The sequence below is a fragment of the Cyrtonyx montezumae genome, unplaced genomic scaffold (assembly GCF_038088225.1).
Source record: "Cyrtonyx montezumae isolate F1298 unplaced genomic scaffold, pur_monq_1.0 scaffold_3, whole genome shotgun sequence".
Taxonomy (NCBI): domain Eukaryota; kingdom Metazoa; phylum Chordata; class Aves; order Galliformes; family Odontophoridae; genus Cyrtonyx; species Cyrtonyx montezumae.
Genome location: NW_027072034.1, coordinates 88,421,049 through 88,434,482, shown reverse-complemented (window position 1 = coordinate 88,434,482; position 13,434 = coordinate 88,421,049). Strand labels below are relative to the sequence as shown.

The 13,434-nt window shown below is 39.2% G+C and overlaps 1 protein-coding gene across 1 annotated transcript; it reads right to left on the bottom strand.

Moving 5' to 3' along the window:
• Positions 1–282: 282 nt before the first annotated feature.
• Positions 283–13,026, bottom strand: LOC136051432 (uncharacterized). The gene is made up of 7 exons (XM_065740874.1): positions 12,866–13,026; positions 9,583–10,310; positions 9,120–9,226; positions 8,763–8,881; positions 7,748–7,869; positions 1,219–1,489; positions 283–713 (listed from the first exon to the last, which is right to left on the bottom strand). Exons 1-7 carry the CDS (start codon positions 13,024–13,026, stop codon positions 368–370), a joined length of 1,854 nt encoding a protein of 617 aa, XP_065596946.1. The 3' UTR covers positions 283–367.
• Between the last annotated feature and the right edge of the window lie 408 nt (positions 13,027–13,434).

Sequence of the window (13,434 nt, the reverse complement as noted above, 5' to 3'; positions counted from 1 at the left end):
GTTCCTTCCAACTACTCAATTTCCTGTGACACCTCTGTTTTTCATTCTTGACCGCTACCTTACGTACACCATAGGCACATTAGTTTGCTCAGTATTCCAAAAAAGGTAAATTGCTCTCCAATCCAGATGAAACCACTGCAGTACCTAATATACATACATAGTAACATTCTCTCTAATTTATAATTGGATTCAGATTAATGGATCACAAGCCACTTAAGAAAACAAAAGACTGTGGGGAGACAACGTGTATATAGACAACATATATAGGCAACGTGTATATGCACATTCCTTCTTCCTCTCAGTCATTACTGAAACTAGTGATCACCCTGATAGTTTCAGGTGACACTTATTCCTGAGGAGTGAGATATCAAGACTTCAGAAATTTACCTGAACTTCTGTTGTGCTGCTTTAACACAAGTTGTTCCCCCACATGGTTTTGTACATAGCCCTGTGTGGCTCCTCCTGGCCCATAGGTTATCATTCCACTGCTGCCAAGGAAAGTTGCACTGGAGTCAGTTGATGTTGTAGAAGTGAGGTGAATGCTAGAAACATTGCCAGTTGGGTGAAATGGCACATGGTGGAACTGGGAGCACTGCTGCTGCTGAGGGTGTTGAGACAGCTGGTAAGTATCGCCCTGGCTGCCATGCTGACAGTATGGGGTCTCTAGACTGCCTATAAACTCCAGCTGCTGAGGGGAAAATGGTGAACACAAGCTGTGGAGAGCAAGAAGAGAAGCAATTCAGAGTTCAAAGTAGGGTCAACACCATACAGCATCTTGTAAAATGTACAACTGTTGTTTTTTCACCCTTTACAGCCATTTAAATCCTTATCTGACTCCAACGCTTTCTTCCAAATCCCAAGTGCAGGAAAAAAGAGACAGCAGGATTCTCTAACATAGCACATTGATGGGAACTACCTTTCAGTTTTTCCCACTCTCTAAGGCACACACCAACACTTGAAGCATCCCCTCTCAAGGACGTGCTTCTGAACTTCACATCCACTTGATACGCATGCAATTATTACAGATATCACTTTTGTGAAGGTAACCATATAGTCCTACTACACCATTATACACTTTTTCATACTCCATTTAAAGGGTTTGTTTTCTTTCAAATACTCAGTTACTCTCCCATCTATTCCCTTGTCTCATGTCCCAGCTTTGCCCTCCCAAGATTCACCTTCTTTGTCTTCCTCACACTGAATCTCATTTGCTCCTACCCTTGATTCTGGGTGCTGTACGTGAAGCCCTTCGTAGAGATGTTCTCCTGACTGGTCAAGCTGCATTCACTGTTAGGAGAATCCAGCATCAAGGGAACAATGTGACTGCAGGGGCTGAAGAAAAGGCTGAGAGGGAGGCTGGCCCTGTGAATGGGCGGAGGACTAGGAAGGCTGGGGAAGCACTCCGCCCTGCTGGAACTGAAGTCAAGCTGCAGCAATGCCTTTGTCTGAATTCCTTCACAAGATACCATCGTTTCTCTCACTGAAGAGACTGTGAATAAAAAGAGAGAATGTCATAGTAAGAATCAAAAGTAGTAATCACAGGATCAGTCCAACAAAAGTGACAAAACAAAGACAAGATGCCAGTGAAGGAGCGTAGGTTAAATGATATGAATAAAAGTAAACAAGTAGCAGCACTGCTTCTAGGAAGAAAAACAAGTAGTAACAAGCTCTCTGGAACATACAGTTATGCTTATTAGTTAACCAAGATTACTTTCAGGATTTCAGTCTCCGTACACTAGATTAATTCAGCTATCAAGAAGGCAAACAAATGAAAATTAATACTTCATGAAAAAAGACAGGATACCCCAGCCTTCTTCTATGTCTACTGTTCTCTGGGAAGAATGTGCTACACAGATTATCCTTTTGAAAAATTCAACTAGCTTGAAAGAAACAAAAAGCATGCCTTTGGAGATGTACTGTCTTGGCCATGCTTTAAAAATGAAACTTTCACTCCTGCTATGGCCTTCGATGAATCATGCCAAACACTAAAAAAAAAAGACAGATATCAGTAAAGGGCCTTGAAAAAAGGAAGATGGGAGGTGCACAACAACAAATTTCAGTTGCAAGTCTTGTTTGGTGACCTGTCTCTTCAGTCACTGCTGGAAAGGGAGAGTGGAGCAGTTTCTTAAAAAGCCATCTCTGTGGAAAGAGGACATGATAGGAAGAAAAAAGTTCATAAGCATATATGCTGGTAATCCAGAACAAGTATACACAGATGATAATTCAAGAATTTTCTATGTGGTCTTCAATGATCTTGTACATGAACAAAATGTTCTTCTATTAAGCCAAACATCAAATTGTTTCTTTTTAGAGAAGTGTAAATACCTTCAGGTATGTAGGGCAACTAAAATGATTTTTCAAGACTAGTTAGGCCAAATTAGAATAAGAATGAGCAGATATGAGAATTTAATGCAGACATCACTATTCAAATAGGATTGGTCTATGTCTATACATGGCAAAGCACTCAGAGAATGTGATAGTGTGAATAGTTTACAGCTACACTTCACCCTCACAGGCATTGCAAGGAACATCCAAGGTACTCCACCAGGTGTAAGCCTTTGGTGAAAAACCTAAACATAATACTCCTGCAGCTAGAATGAGGAACCTTTACAGAATTTTGGAATGCGTGTCCAGAGAGATATTAAGAATATTCCACTTCAATCATCTGCAATTCCATTTCTAAGATTCCCCAGTGAACTCTGCAATTACATTTATCTTGCTGTACCTTCCTGTATGATTTTTATTTGCTTAACTCACTAGAACTATGGAAAGAGACAGTTGAGATATTTCAGTGAAAACTTGAATAGCCCTGAGTTTGGGATAACTTGAAAAACTAGATCAAGACCTAGAATGGCATCTCTAAAGTATTCACACTCCCAGGCAACTCCCAGTGGTTTAGTTTGCTATTTAAATATACTCTTTCTTCATTTCAGGCAGCCATTACGTTGCATGTACACGTTACATTCATAATTCTTTTGACATAGTATACAGTCTAAGGTTTGTAAAACAAAGAAGTCAAAACAACTTTTAGTTTCATAACAAGTCAAAATAACTTAGCCAGCCATTGGGCTGAAGCTCTGTTTTCATCAGCAAAATCCTTTGTTTGCAAAGACCCAGAATATAATACTTTGCGTAAACTTTATGAAACAGTAGCTATACAGGGCACAACTTATCTGAAAAAACTGTCTATATCCAGGTAAATTTCAATTCAATAATGACAGTACAATTAGCTATTTTGAAGTTGGCCTTAGCCTCGCTCAGAACAAATGTGAACAAATAACATATTCCAGAAAAACAATTTGAATCCTACTTTCACACATTATGAAAAATTAGTTCTGTTTCTTCAAAAAAATAAACGCTTACTACATACAGCACTTGTGGGTCATGACATTAGAACCATGAGTAAGATCATTGCTTTCTCAGCATCCTGGCAGAATTAAGAGACCCATTCTTTTAAGGCAAAGAGTTTTCAGTGAATGAAAGAGTCTTAAGTTAAAAGCAAAGAAAAAGGATATGTATACTTCTCTCGAGAGGACTGTTTTCAGTCTTTCACCAAACCTTAGGGGACTGACTCCTATGCTACAGATGTGTTCATGAACTTAAAACTGGGCATGGTTTCAACCATGAGACTACGTCGTAGGAAGTTGCTTTCACTGTTCTTATCACATCTGATCACCTCCAAAATGGTGACAACTATCTGCTTTGGAGCTCTTTTTCCCAGTATCTGCCTTACATGACTTTCTTTGTCAAACACATCATGCTAGTTAGGAGTTCCAGAAGGCACTGGCATGAGACAATTGTCACAATTCTGGCAGATAACCAAGCAGCTGCTTGCAAACTGTTCCGTAGGCCTGGGGAACACAACTAACTGCTAAAAAGGCACAGTGTTGAGCACAGCTGATGTTCAGCAACAAATCTAACTTCAGAAAATTTACTTATACTAGGACTGCTTTCTCAAGCATCAACTGTTCAGTCACACACCATCCAATCCAGTTTCTTCTAATAAAACATGCCTGTGTAATTGTAATCATAGCATTTACTAGAATATTAAGGGCCATCATAAAGCTTTTCACATATACATCCTCATCCTGAAACTATTATTAGTTCTGTGAAAAATACATCTTTCTTGCAAACAGCATCTTGAAAGTAGAGAACATCTTAATCAAAAGCAAGATAAGTAAACCAATTTCAACCTATAACTGAATGCTATAATGCTAGAAATGCGTCAGTCTGATCTGGATTTCAGTAGAACAGTACCTACTACTTTTTTAAAAAAGGTATGATTCTTGTTTGCCTGTAAAGCTGTATATCATCAGTTTTAAGGTAATTTGTTTGAAGGCCAGAATAAAGAACGGTGAAATCATTAAGACTTATGGGATTTATTCTTTAACAGATCATGTTAGACTTCATGCTCTTCCACTCCATTCAAATTTCTGCTTCTGGCTAATCAATCATATTGCTATTTCCCTAGTAGCTACAAGCTGGGTTCCCACCATGCATCCTCAGCAAAACGGACATATGAAAGAAATACTTCCTGCAAAATCACCAAGGGGAGCAAAAAAGTCTTCAATTAACAGAGACATAGATAGTAGCCTTTATTTCTATGGGTGTAAATGCCTATCTGTACATAAGCTCACAAACAGCTTCTGAAAAGTAGGCATCAATAGCTAAATTACCAGAAATCTCATAAAATACACAAAATTACCCCCAAATACACACAACTGCCTGCCTAGTTTTGCCCAAGCAACTGCTATAACTGGAAATTTGTGTACATGCATGGACACTGATTACCTGCATAAACATGTTCTCATTTTACATGTAAAAGGCACTTCATTGTACATGCATTCAAATTTTCCATAACATTTAGGAAGTTCAGTCCTACTCAGAGATGGAGTTCTCAACCTCTAGATGCCTTGAGGTTTCATCTCTAAGAGGCCATCTATGCTTTAGATCACTAAATCAAAGTAAAATAAATGTCAGAAGTCTCAGCAAAATTATAAAAATATAATTCCAATTAAGACCAAGGCAAGCTCCAGTAAAATTTCTGAAGCATAATTAAGTCTTTTGATTTTGGTATTAGTGCTATCCATAACTGCCAGAAAGGAAAAATATCTGAACTACAATTTGCTGGCATTTTTAACCACTAGCTTCTTTGGAGAACTGTATCAAACAGTGAGACCAAAACAAACAAACAAAAAAACCACACACACACACACAAAACCCACAAAATCACAATCATTGCCTAGAGAACAAGGAAAAACAAATGAAAAAAAGGTACTGAGCACTTTACAGAAGTCAGTTATCAGGTTGTAGTGTTCTCATGCATGTAAACAATGTGGTTGTCCAGCTGAAAGTGGTAAAACACTGCTACCAATGAAAACATCTGAACAATCGCTCCATTAGGCCAGTCTCTGAGCACAACTGCGCCATTGCATAGGTCACAGATTATCCTGCTGAAATCTGTCAAGAGCTGTTTCCACTGAGGTTACTTTTACAAGCCTTTGCATTGTGAAATTATGATCTTTTTAATCATTTGTTCACTCTTATTTTGATTCTTTTACCCTGCATGTCATCCTTTTCATGTTTTATCTTCATTTTCTGAAGTCTAAGAAAAATGGTGAACCCTAGATGACTTTGTTTATGAGCAAACTTATTATTGAATGGGTCTGCCTATGCAATGCTAGATGAGGGTGAAAATAAGGAAGCCTCATTTGTCATGCTTGTGCTATTCTATATCTAAGACACAGCTGTGACTGAAGGCTTTTCTGCAATTGGGATATGCAGATTTCTCTCCTATGAGAACTGTCTTAACAGCAGTCTTTTCCCTCAGAAGGAGCAGTAACTTTGAACTCCACTTTTCCCAGGCCACAATTTAACCATGACTTGTAAAAATGTAATTTTAAATCTGGAAGGAAGGGTGGGTTTTGTAGACAGTGAGTTCAACCTAAGTGCATACCATTACATATACCACACTACTCCCTCCACTCAAGAAATTGGGGTTCAAAAATAAATACATAAATAAATCACTGAACCTCACAATTTGTTCTCACTAGCAAAGCATGCCTCTTTTTCTGCAAAGTAATTTAGAAATGGTAATACTTTTGTCATACAGATATTTAATTGGAAAGTGTTTACCAGCCATTGGTGGCAGTTTTCATTACTTCTTACTTAGCTTGACTTAAAGAAAACACAAGGATTTTGTTCCCTTACATACACCTAGTAGAGGAAGGTATATTTTCATTTTCACATGTCCTTAATACTGAAGATACTGTAGTTGCAGACAAGTAAAGGAAGTATGTATTTCATAAAAGCTAGATGTATACACAGCGGCAAGTTCAAAGGATCTGGGGAGTAAAAACCCATAAGTCATCATCTCCATTTTTTCTTCCACGTTAAGAATTGCATCCCAGACTGCAGATTCTCCTCAATACATACAGGTGACAAGATCACATCCCTGAACGAAAATTTAGTTCTCCAATATATATACTCTTCTCTTGATTAAACAGCATGTCTGCAAATGTACATTATGAACCAGGAGAGTTCTGCAGACAAATATAGAAATATGAGGATGGTTGCTTTGTTTCCTTCAAACTGATTATTTTTTCAGAATCTCTGTCTTTACCTAATTAAATACAGGACTCAATTGTATGAACCACTTCAACATCCTGGAAAACAGCATATTATTCTAATATTTTTACCATGTTTACGCCATTGTAAGAAGTGGAAAAGCTAACTGAATTGCAGTCATACTGGTTAAAGAGCTCATAGAACTAAGTAACTAGAGTGCTGAATTACGATATCAAGAAAATATCTTCAGTAAGTATCTCTCTTTTAACGCATATTGTTATGTACTGGCATTCAAAATTTATTTATAGCCTCTTACAGTTGCTTTTTACAATACCAAAATAATTCCTCAGGTATCAGTGCTATTAAAAATGCATTAAAGTCTTTAAGTCATATTAGAAAGTGATCTGTGCAGAACTGCCCTTACTACTGATAACTCTGTATACACAGAATACAATGAGAATCAGAAACAACAGCATAAAATTTAATCGAATTAATCACACTAAAGAGCAGGAAAATTCTGTACTACATGTCAGCACATCTATTGCTTCAGAAACCCCTTCCTAAGGAAATGTTGATATCCACATTATTTTAGAAATGATTTCAAGTTATGCCAACTTGGAAAAGTAAGTATACATGTATGAAATATTTTAAGGAACATTCTGGACTCCAAGGATGTATATACATCTTGTGGAGATAGAAAAGTATGGAGTACCTGACAAAAAGCTTACACAATGCACCTTCCTCAAAAACTCACTTCATTACAGGTTGTAGCCAGAATATTATAGTCCAAACTAGAATGTGGGATTTGTATTTTTGCCCCATATAATAATAATAGCCAGAATAATACTTTCAACATCACGTAGAGAAGCACCTCCAGCTGTACCAGTTATCATACAATTACAACAGAGGAATCACATATCCTTATGAACTCAGAATTCCTTGTTGGGCTGTGGAATTACGTGAATGGATAAGAACAGTAAATCTAGCTCTAGGGCTAGTACAGAAGTACCATTAAACATACCCACTAACATGTTTATAAGGGAACTGCTAAACCTGGTGTCACTTTTTGGATTGATGCAATTGGACTCCAACATGACCTCCCCTGATGCATCCGTGAGCCTTCCAACATCATCAAAAATAACTGAAAAATACTGCAACATTGCACTGATATGGGTCTCACCTGAGGAGGAAGCAAGCAACGCAGAACACTCACTGAGCCTGCTGGAACAGTTCCCAGATGTAGTGCCTTCATTTAACGTGGCAGACTGCTCAGGCAATGGAGGCACTGGCAGAAGAGGTGCCCTGGAGTGGTACATAAAAGGTATGAACTTGAAGACAATTGCAAGACATTACCACAAAATACACACTTTTCCAACTGTTCAACTTTTAACTACTTAACTTTTTAATGATCCTAGATCATTAGTTCAGTGAACACTGACTTACATAAGAGCACAAGAAGTCAGTGCAAGGGATGCTATCAACCAGTATCTGGGGAACCAGTCCCAGACTACTTGTGTGGAAAAGGACACACAGCAGGGACAGTGCAATGAAGTCAGACAGGTGGTCTACTATCTGTTAGTTACTTAACGGTTCTCTTTTATTCTCACCCCAGATTGCCATAAACAACTCCCTCTGGATGCCTCATTTCCTCCACCCCCTCCTTCCATTGAAAGACTACATATCTCCTCACTTAATCCTTTTTCTCTCCAACGTAAATGTTCCCCACTCATCTCTGAAAAGTGCTATTTTTCATTTCTTCAGAGAAGCGCACGTCTCTGTGAGACCGTTACATGCAAGCAGCATTTCCATCACCAAGTGAAAAATACATGAAAATGTTAAGTGATGGTCAAAGGAGGTCTGAATAAAAGGTTTCCTGTGTGTACGCAAAAGGCCTGAACAGCACATAGAAAGAAACTAAAAGTGAAGGAGAGATTCCATTGATCCTTTCAAAAAAATTCTCTGTGCTCTACATTGCTTCAGTAAAACAATGCTACAATGTGCCCAAAAGCTCTCCTAAGAGGACCCATTACAGCAATTTATCAGAAAGGTGTCTGGTTGGAAAAAAAAAAAAGAAGGGTAACAAACCTTCACCTCAACTATCAGTTTTCTACGGCTTAAACATAAAGGTGACAGGTGAAGATTTAATTCAATAGGTATCTATTGCAGAGAAATGAGAAAACAGAGCAAGTCCTCACCCACAACAGTCTGACCCAGTGTGGACTGACAGAGCTGCTGATGTCAAGTATTTTTTGCTGCCTTTGGCATTCAACTTCTCTGTTTTTCGCCACTTTGCCCTGCGATTTTGAAACCAGACCTGATCAATAGAAAGAAACATTCAGAGGGGAAGCAATCTACACACAAGGATTCAGGCAAAGAAATAGCAATGACGCTATGCTTCTCCAGGTGAATCCGAAGCTCTCAAAGAACCTTTCTTCCACCAAGCCTTTGCAAGATTAACTTCTCCGCCCTGCCTCAGTTCTTCTCCCTGACATTTTTCTGGCACAGATCCCATAGTCACTGGCATTACACTGGCATAGTCACGCAGGCATTACCATGATACGCTGCGGTGTCACCCCAACCACAGCTGCCATCTCCCTCCTCTTCTCATTGTCAGGGTAGTGGTCTTCCTGGAACATCTTCTCCAACTCCTTTAGCTGCTCTAGAAATTATGCATTGTTCAAAAAGAGAGAGATGGAAAGTATGTGATGAGGAAACAAATGATGACAAAAAAATAGTTAAAAAACAACTTTTTAACTGTATTTGGAAACATGTAAGCAACCTAAGTGGAATTTTCTTGAAAGCAAACCACAAAAGTAAGTATGTCTCCTTCCACAGTAAAACAAACAGTATTGCTAGCAATATTTCAAGCACAAACGCTTGGAAAATTTTAACTGGAGAACTTACTATTTAGAGCAGTTCAGCACCTCCATGCTGTGCCTTCATATGATTTAAGAAACATTAGTGCCATTCTCACTACAAGTACCAGTGTCTCCCACTGGGTTCTCCATTATCTACCTGCACTATAGAAGGTGCGCATCTTCTTCTTGACTGGTGGTAGAATTTCTGGATGCTCATGTAAATCTTTTTTCTGCTTGTTCTCACCATGGCTACTTCCAGATTCCATCTCCACGAATGAAGATACCATGTAGGATTGCTGAGCAACAATACTGGCTGATGTACTGAGCACTGTCCTGCAAGTAGCTGGGCCATATACATCCTCTAATAGTGCTAGCCTGCAGAGATCTCCAGATACTGCACTAGATGCCTTCTCAGCACACATTCTGCTTACGCCATTATTTTTTTTCTTCTTCGCCTCCTTTTCAGTCACATCAGAGTAACAACCTTCATGCTGTTTGAATGACCCTGAGTTATCTGTGGATGCCTGCACAAACTTAACCATGGGAAGAGGAGGCACAGAATTTACATTGCTGAGGAAATCTGACAACTGCCCATGCACTGAGGCAAGGTTGAGTGGAAGGGCTGTCGAGTCTTGAGAAGCCAACCCAGTGGCCTGCAGCATGCAGAAACTATTATCTTCCTTCTTCATAAGGTTGGTCTTATCTCCTGTTCCCATGGTATTCCCACCTTCTTTTACAGTTGCAAGCTGGAATGGAAATAGCGTGTTGCTCCCTGTACGGTGTCCACTGAGAAGATCAGCATCTACCACAAAGTGCTCAGTATTCAGTGATAAGCTCTCCTTCCTATCCTTGCACTCTACAAGGAAGAAAAAGAAAAAAAAAAAACTATCCCCCAGACTGACTCATATGTATGCTTTCTAACCTAGATGTGCCTAGGTAAGTTTCAGTTATAGGAGAGGGAAAACGCTGCACTGAAAATTAACAGTGAAAAAAGACAAGCATACTTTGAGAGTTCAAAATGAAGACTGTGACCAGGAGAGAAAAAGAAAAAAAGAATACAATATGGTCAACATAGAGATATTTAAACATCTGAGCCTAGAAAAGCCTCATCTTGAGAGAGAAAATGTCTGCAAAAACTGCAAAATATAGGATGATTTAATACTAGACACTAAAAATCATGAGAAAACTGCATATAACAGTAGTACTTATAAGGAAAAGAGCACTGTGAATAACAGAGGTCTTTGTAATCAGTGACATACCAAGACATCAAATGACTCCTTACTAAAAAAAGAAAAAGACAAATGCAAGCCAAATTCTAGTCCATTCTGTCAGCAGTGATTATCTGACAAATGGTACCGCTTTCTGACTATGGAGGCTTCTGTTTCTATCATACTGAAGTTGGTCAAAGTAACAACAAAAACAACAACAACAACAACGGTACAAACACCTATTAACTGACTTACATTAACTTTCTTCAGCTTCAGAAACAACAGTAATGAATAACAAACCTAAGGATGGGCAATGAAAAGGTACATGAAGACAAAAATAGATGAACTCTGATCAAGTTTAATAAGAAGGACTGACTGTGTTATGCTAACAGAGATCAGATAGTACGAGATAGTTAAGAAACAACACAGCAAGAGAAATAAAATAGTCAAGCATTACTTTAACAGAATAAAAAATAAAATGTGTTCTTTTCCAGCTAGGACATACATATTCAAATAAAAAAATCCTACTGATCATCTCAAAATGTGCGTAGAATTCAGTGTGACTGTGGGTGTTTTTATTTTGTTTTTAAGGGGTGGCTATTACTTAAGAGTAGAAAGTAGAATAAAAAATTAGAACCGTATTTCCGCTCCTTTCTGGAAAGAGGAAGATTTCAGCAGATTGCTGGCAGCATTTCAATTGTGTCTACAGAGAAAATGTGGCAATTTAATTGAGGAGTGAAGCATAAGAAATAATTTCATTTCATTGTATGCTACTTTTTACTTATATTAGCACAGTGCCAAAATAAATAACTTGCTTTCTGGCTCAAAACTTCTTTCTTAAACAATTGTTAATGGAGTAGGAAACTCACAACACCAGTCACTTGGGTCAACATTCATGGAAGTACAAACAGACATCAGACTGCTTCCAAAACCTTCCAATTTGTCTTCTTACAGAATTAAGAGAACCGAAAAAGCAGCGTAAGAAAAAGGTAGTAGCAGAAAACTATGTACCCTTAATAATACGATCTTGTTAAGCAGCAAGTTTCCATTGATGTTAAATGAGATTAAATAACCTGTTGGGAGGGGCCAAGAACTATGGGAGGCAAAAAGCTAGTTATATGCTATATAATTCCCTTTTCCACTGTCCTCCCTGCTTTATCTTGTTTCAGTCCTGTTCTTGCTTATTATATGAAAAATGTAATATTTTCACATCGTTTATTCTGCCATATTGTGCCTCAAATTAGAAATAGTATTTTCAGCATTATGATTTAAGGATGTTTTCAACTAGTTTTTACATTTATTCATGCACTAGTATGTGTTTACATCACAAAACATGTTTTGAAGCAAATGTGCCCGTTCCTTGTATCTGCAGAAGGGACAGATCAAAAGCAGGGATTTCCACTCACATGCAGGAATAACCCTTTCATTGAAAAAAAAAAATAAAAAATCTGTTACCTCTATTTCCTAAACGTAAAGCAAAGACTTAACAACATGTAACTTGGTAATAGAAGAAGAGACCTTAAATGGAAGTAAAACTTGAAAAATAGACCTTCACTGTAACAACCAAGGAGTTGCCAATCCGCTCCTTCATCATCATTACTACTACAAGCAACCTGACTGAACATCACATTTTTTGATAAATAATCTTAAATAAAAAGAGATCTTAAGTGAGTCAGTAGATCATATTAGTGGAGTCTGGAATTTCTGAAGTTGTGTGAACAATAAGTAAATTTGTCCTTTTCTTCTCCCCACAATCAGCTCCTCAGAAGCTCCTAGAACAGGGTAAGCATTTGCACAACAACAGCAAGAATTTTAAGGCTGTTTTGAGCATTTGGTGCAAAGCAACACAGACATACAAGGACAAGTGTGAACTCTGAGCCATCCATGCAATTCCAATAAAGAGGAAGAAACCTGGGGACATACTGAGGCAGAAGGATACCATTAGGGAGCTATGAAGAGAAGACCAACAGCCTCAGCATAATTACCATTTTGCCCTGTGCTTTTACAAGCCCTGTGACACCCAGGCCACACAGACACTGAGCTGACAGCAGCCCATAGCCCCCAGACAGCACACCGGATAAGATGGCAGCCCTCCCTGAGGCAAGTACTGATCCAAGTTTGGCAGGATCGCCACCCAGACAACAAACTAGAGGAAACAGCAGGGTTATTTTCTCCTAAGGATTCTCGTTGAGCTCATTAGCTGACACCATATTCTTGAAGTCCAAACCTTACCCAGCCCTTTCAGCATTCGTCTCTCCTCCATGCCGGCTCCGGCGGCCGCTACACTTCCAACCCACCACAGCCGGGAGCGGCCTTGTTAATGCCCCGCCCAGCAACGAGCCCTGTGCGGGCAGCGGGACCAGCGTGCTCATCAAAGCCACCTGCGGCGCCATTAACCCTTTGAGAGGAAAGCGTTGGGGGCTACCTGAACGACCTATCTCAGCCACTCGGCCAAGCAGGGGGCAGCAGAGACGGGCTGTCTCTGAGCAGGAGCGAGGACTCCCGATGGAGCCTTACCTAACCCCGAAAGCCCAGCAGATGAAGGCAAGCCGGCAGGGTTCCTAATGGTTGTAAGATCATGCTTGGAGAGTGGTGGCAATGGCTCGATGCCTGGATGGAGTGAAGGCTAATGTCACTCACGGGCTTATACAGGGGCTGGTGCTATTTAATATCTTCATCAACAACACTGGGATCAAGTGCTCAGCCAATTTGTGAAAGATGCCAAGCTGTGTGGTGTGTTTTACGCACCCAAGGAATAGGATGCTATTCAGAGAGAGACTCAAGCAGTGGACAAGGTGAAC

What these genes read in the sequence shown, in the direction of transcription:
- LOC136051432 (XM_065740874.1), bottom strand. Translation starts at nt 13,026, where the DNA reads ATGGCGCCGCAGGTGGCTTTGATGAGCACGCTGGTCCCGCTGCCCGCA. An exon ending in TGACACCGCAGCGTATCATG is followed by an intron (nt 8,882 to 9,119) that starts GTAATGCCTGCG and finishes TCTATTGATCAG; the next exon opens with GTCTGGTTTCAAAATCGCAG. An exon ending in TACAGCACCCAGAATCAAGG is followed by an intron (nt 714 to 1,218) that starts GTAGGAGCAAAT and finishes TGCTCTCCACAG; the next exon opens with CTTGTGTTCACCATTTTCCC.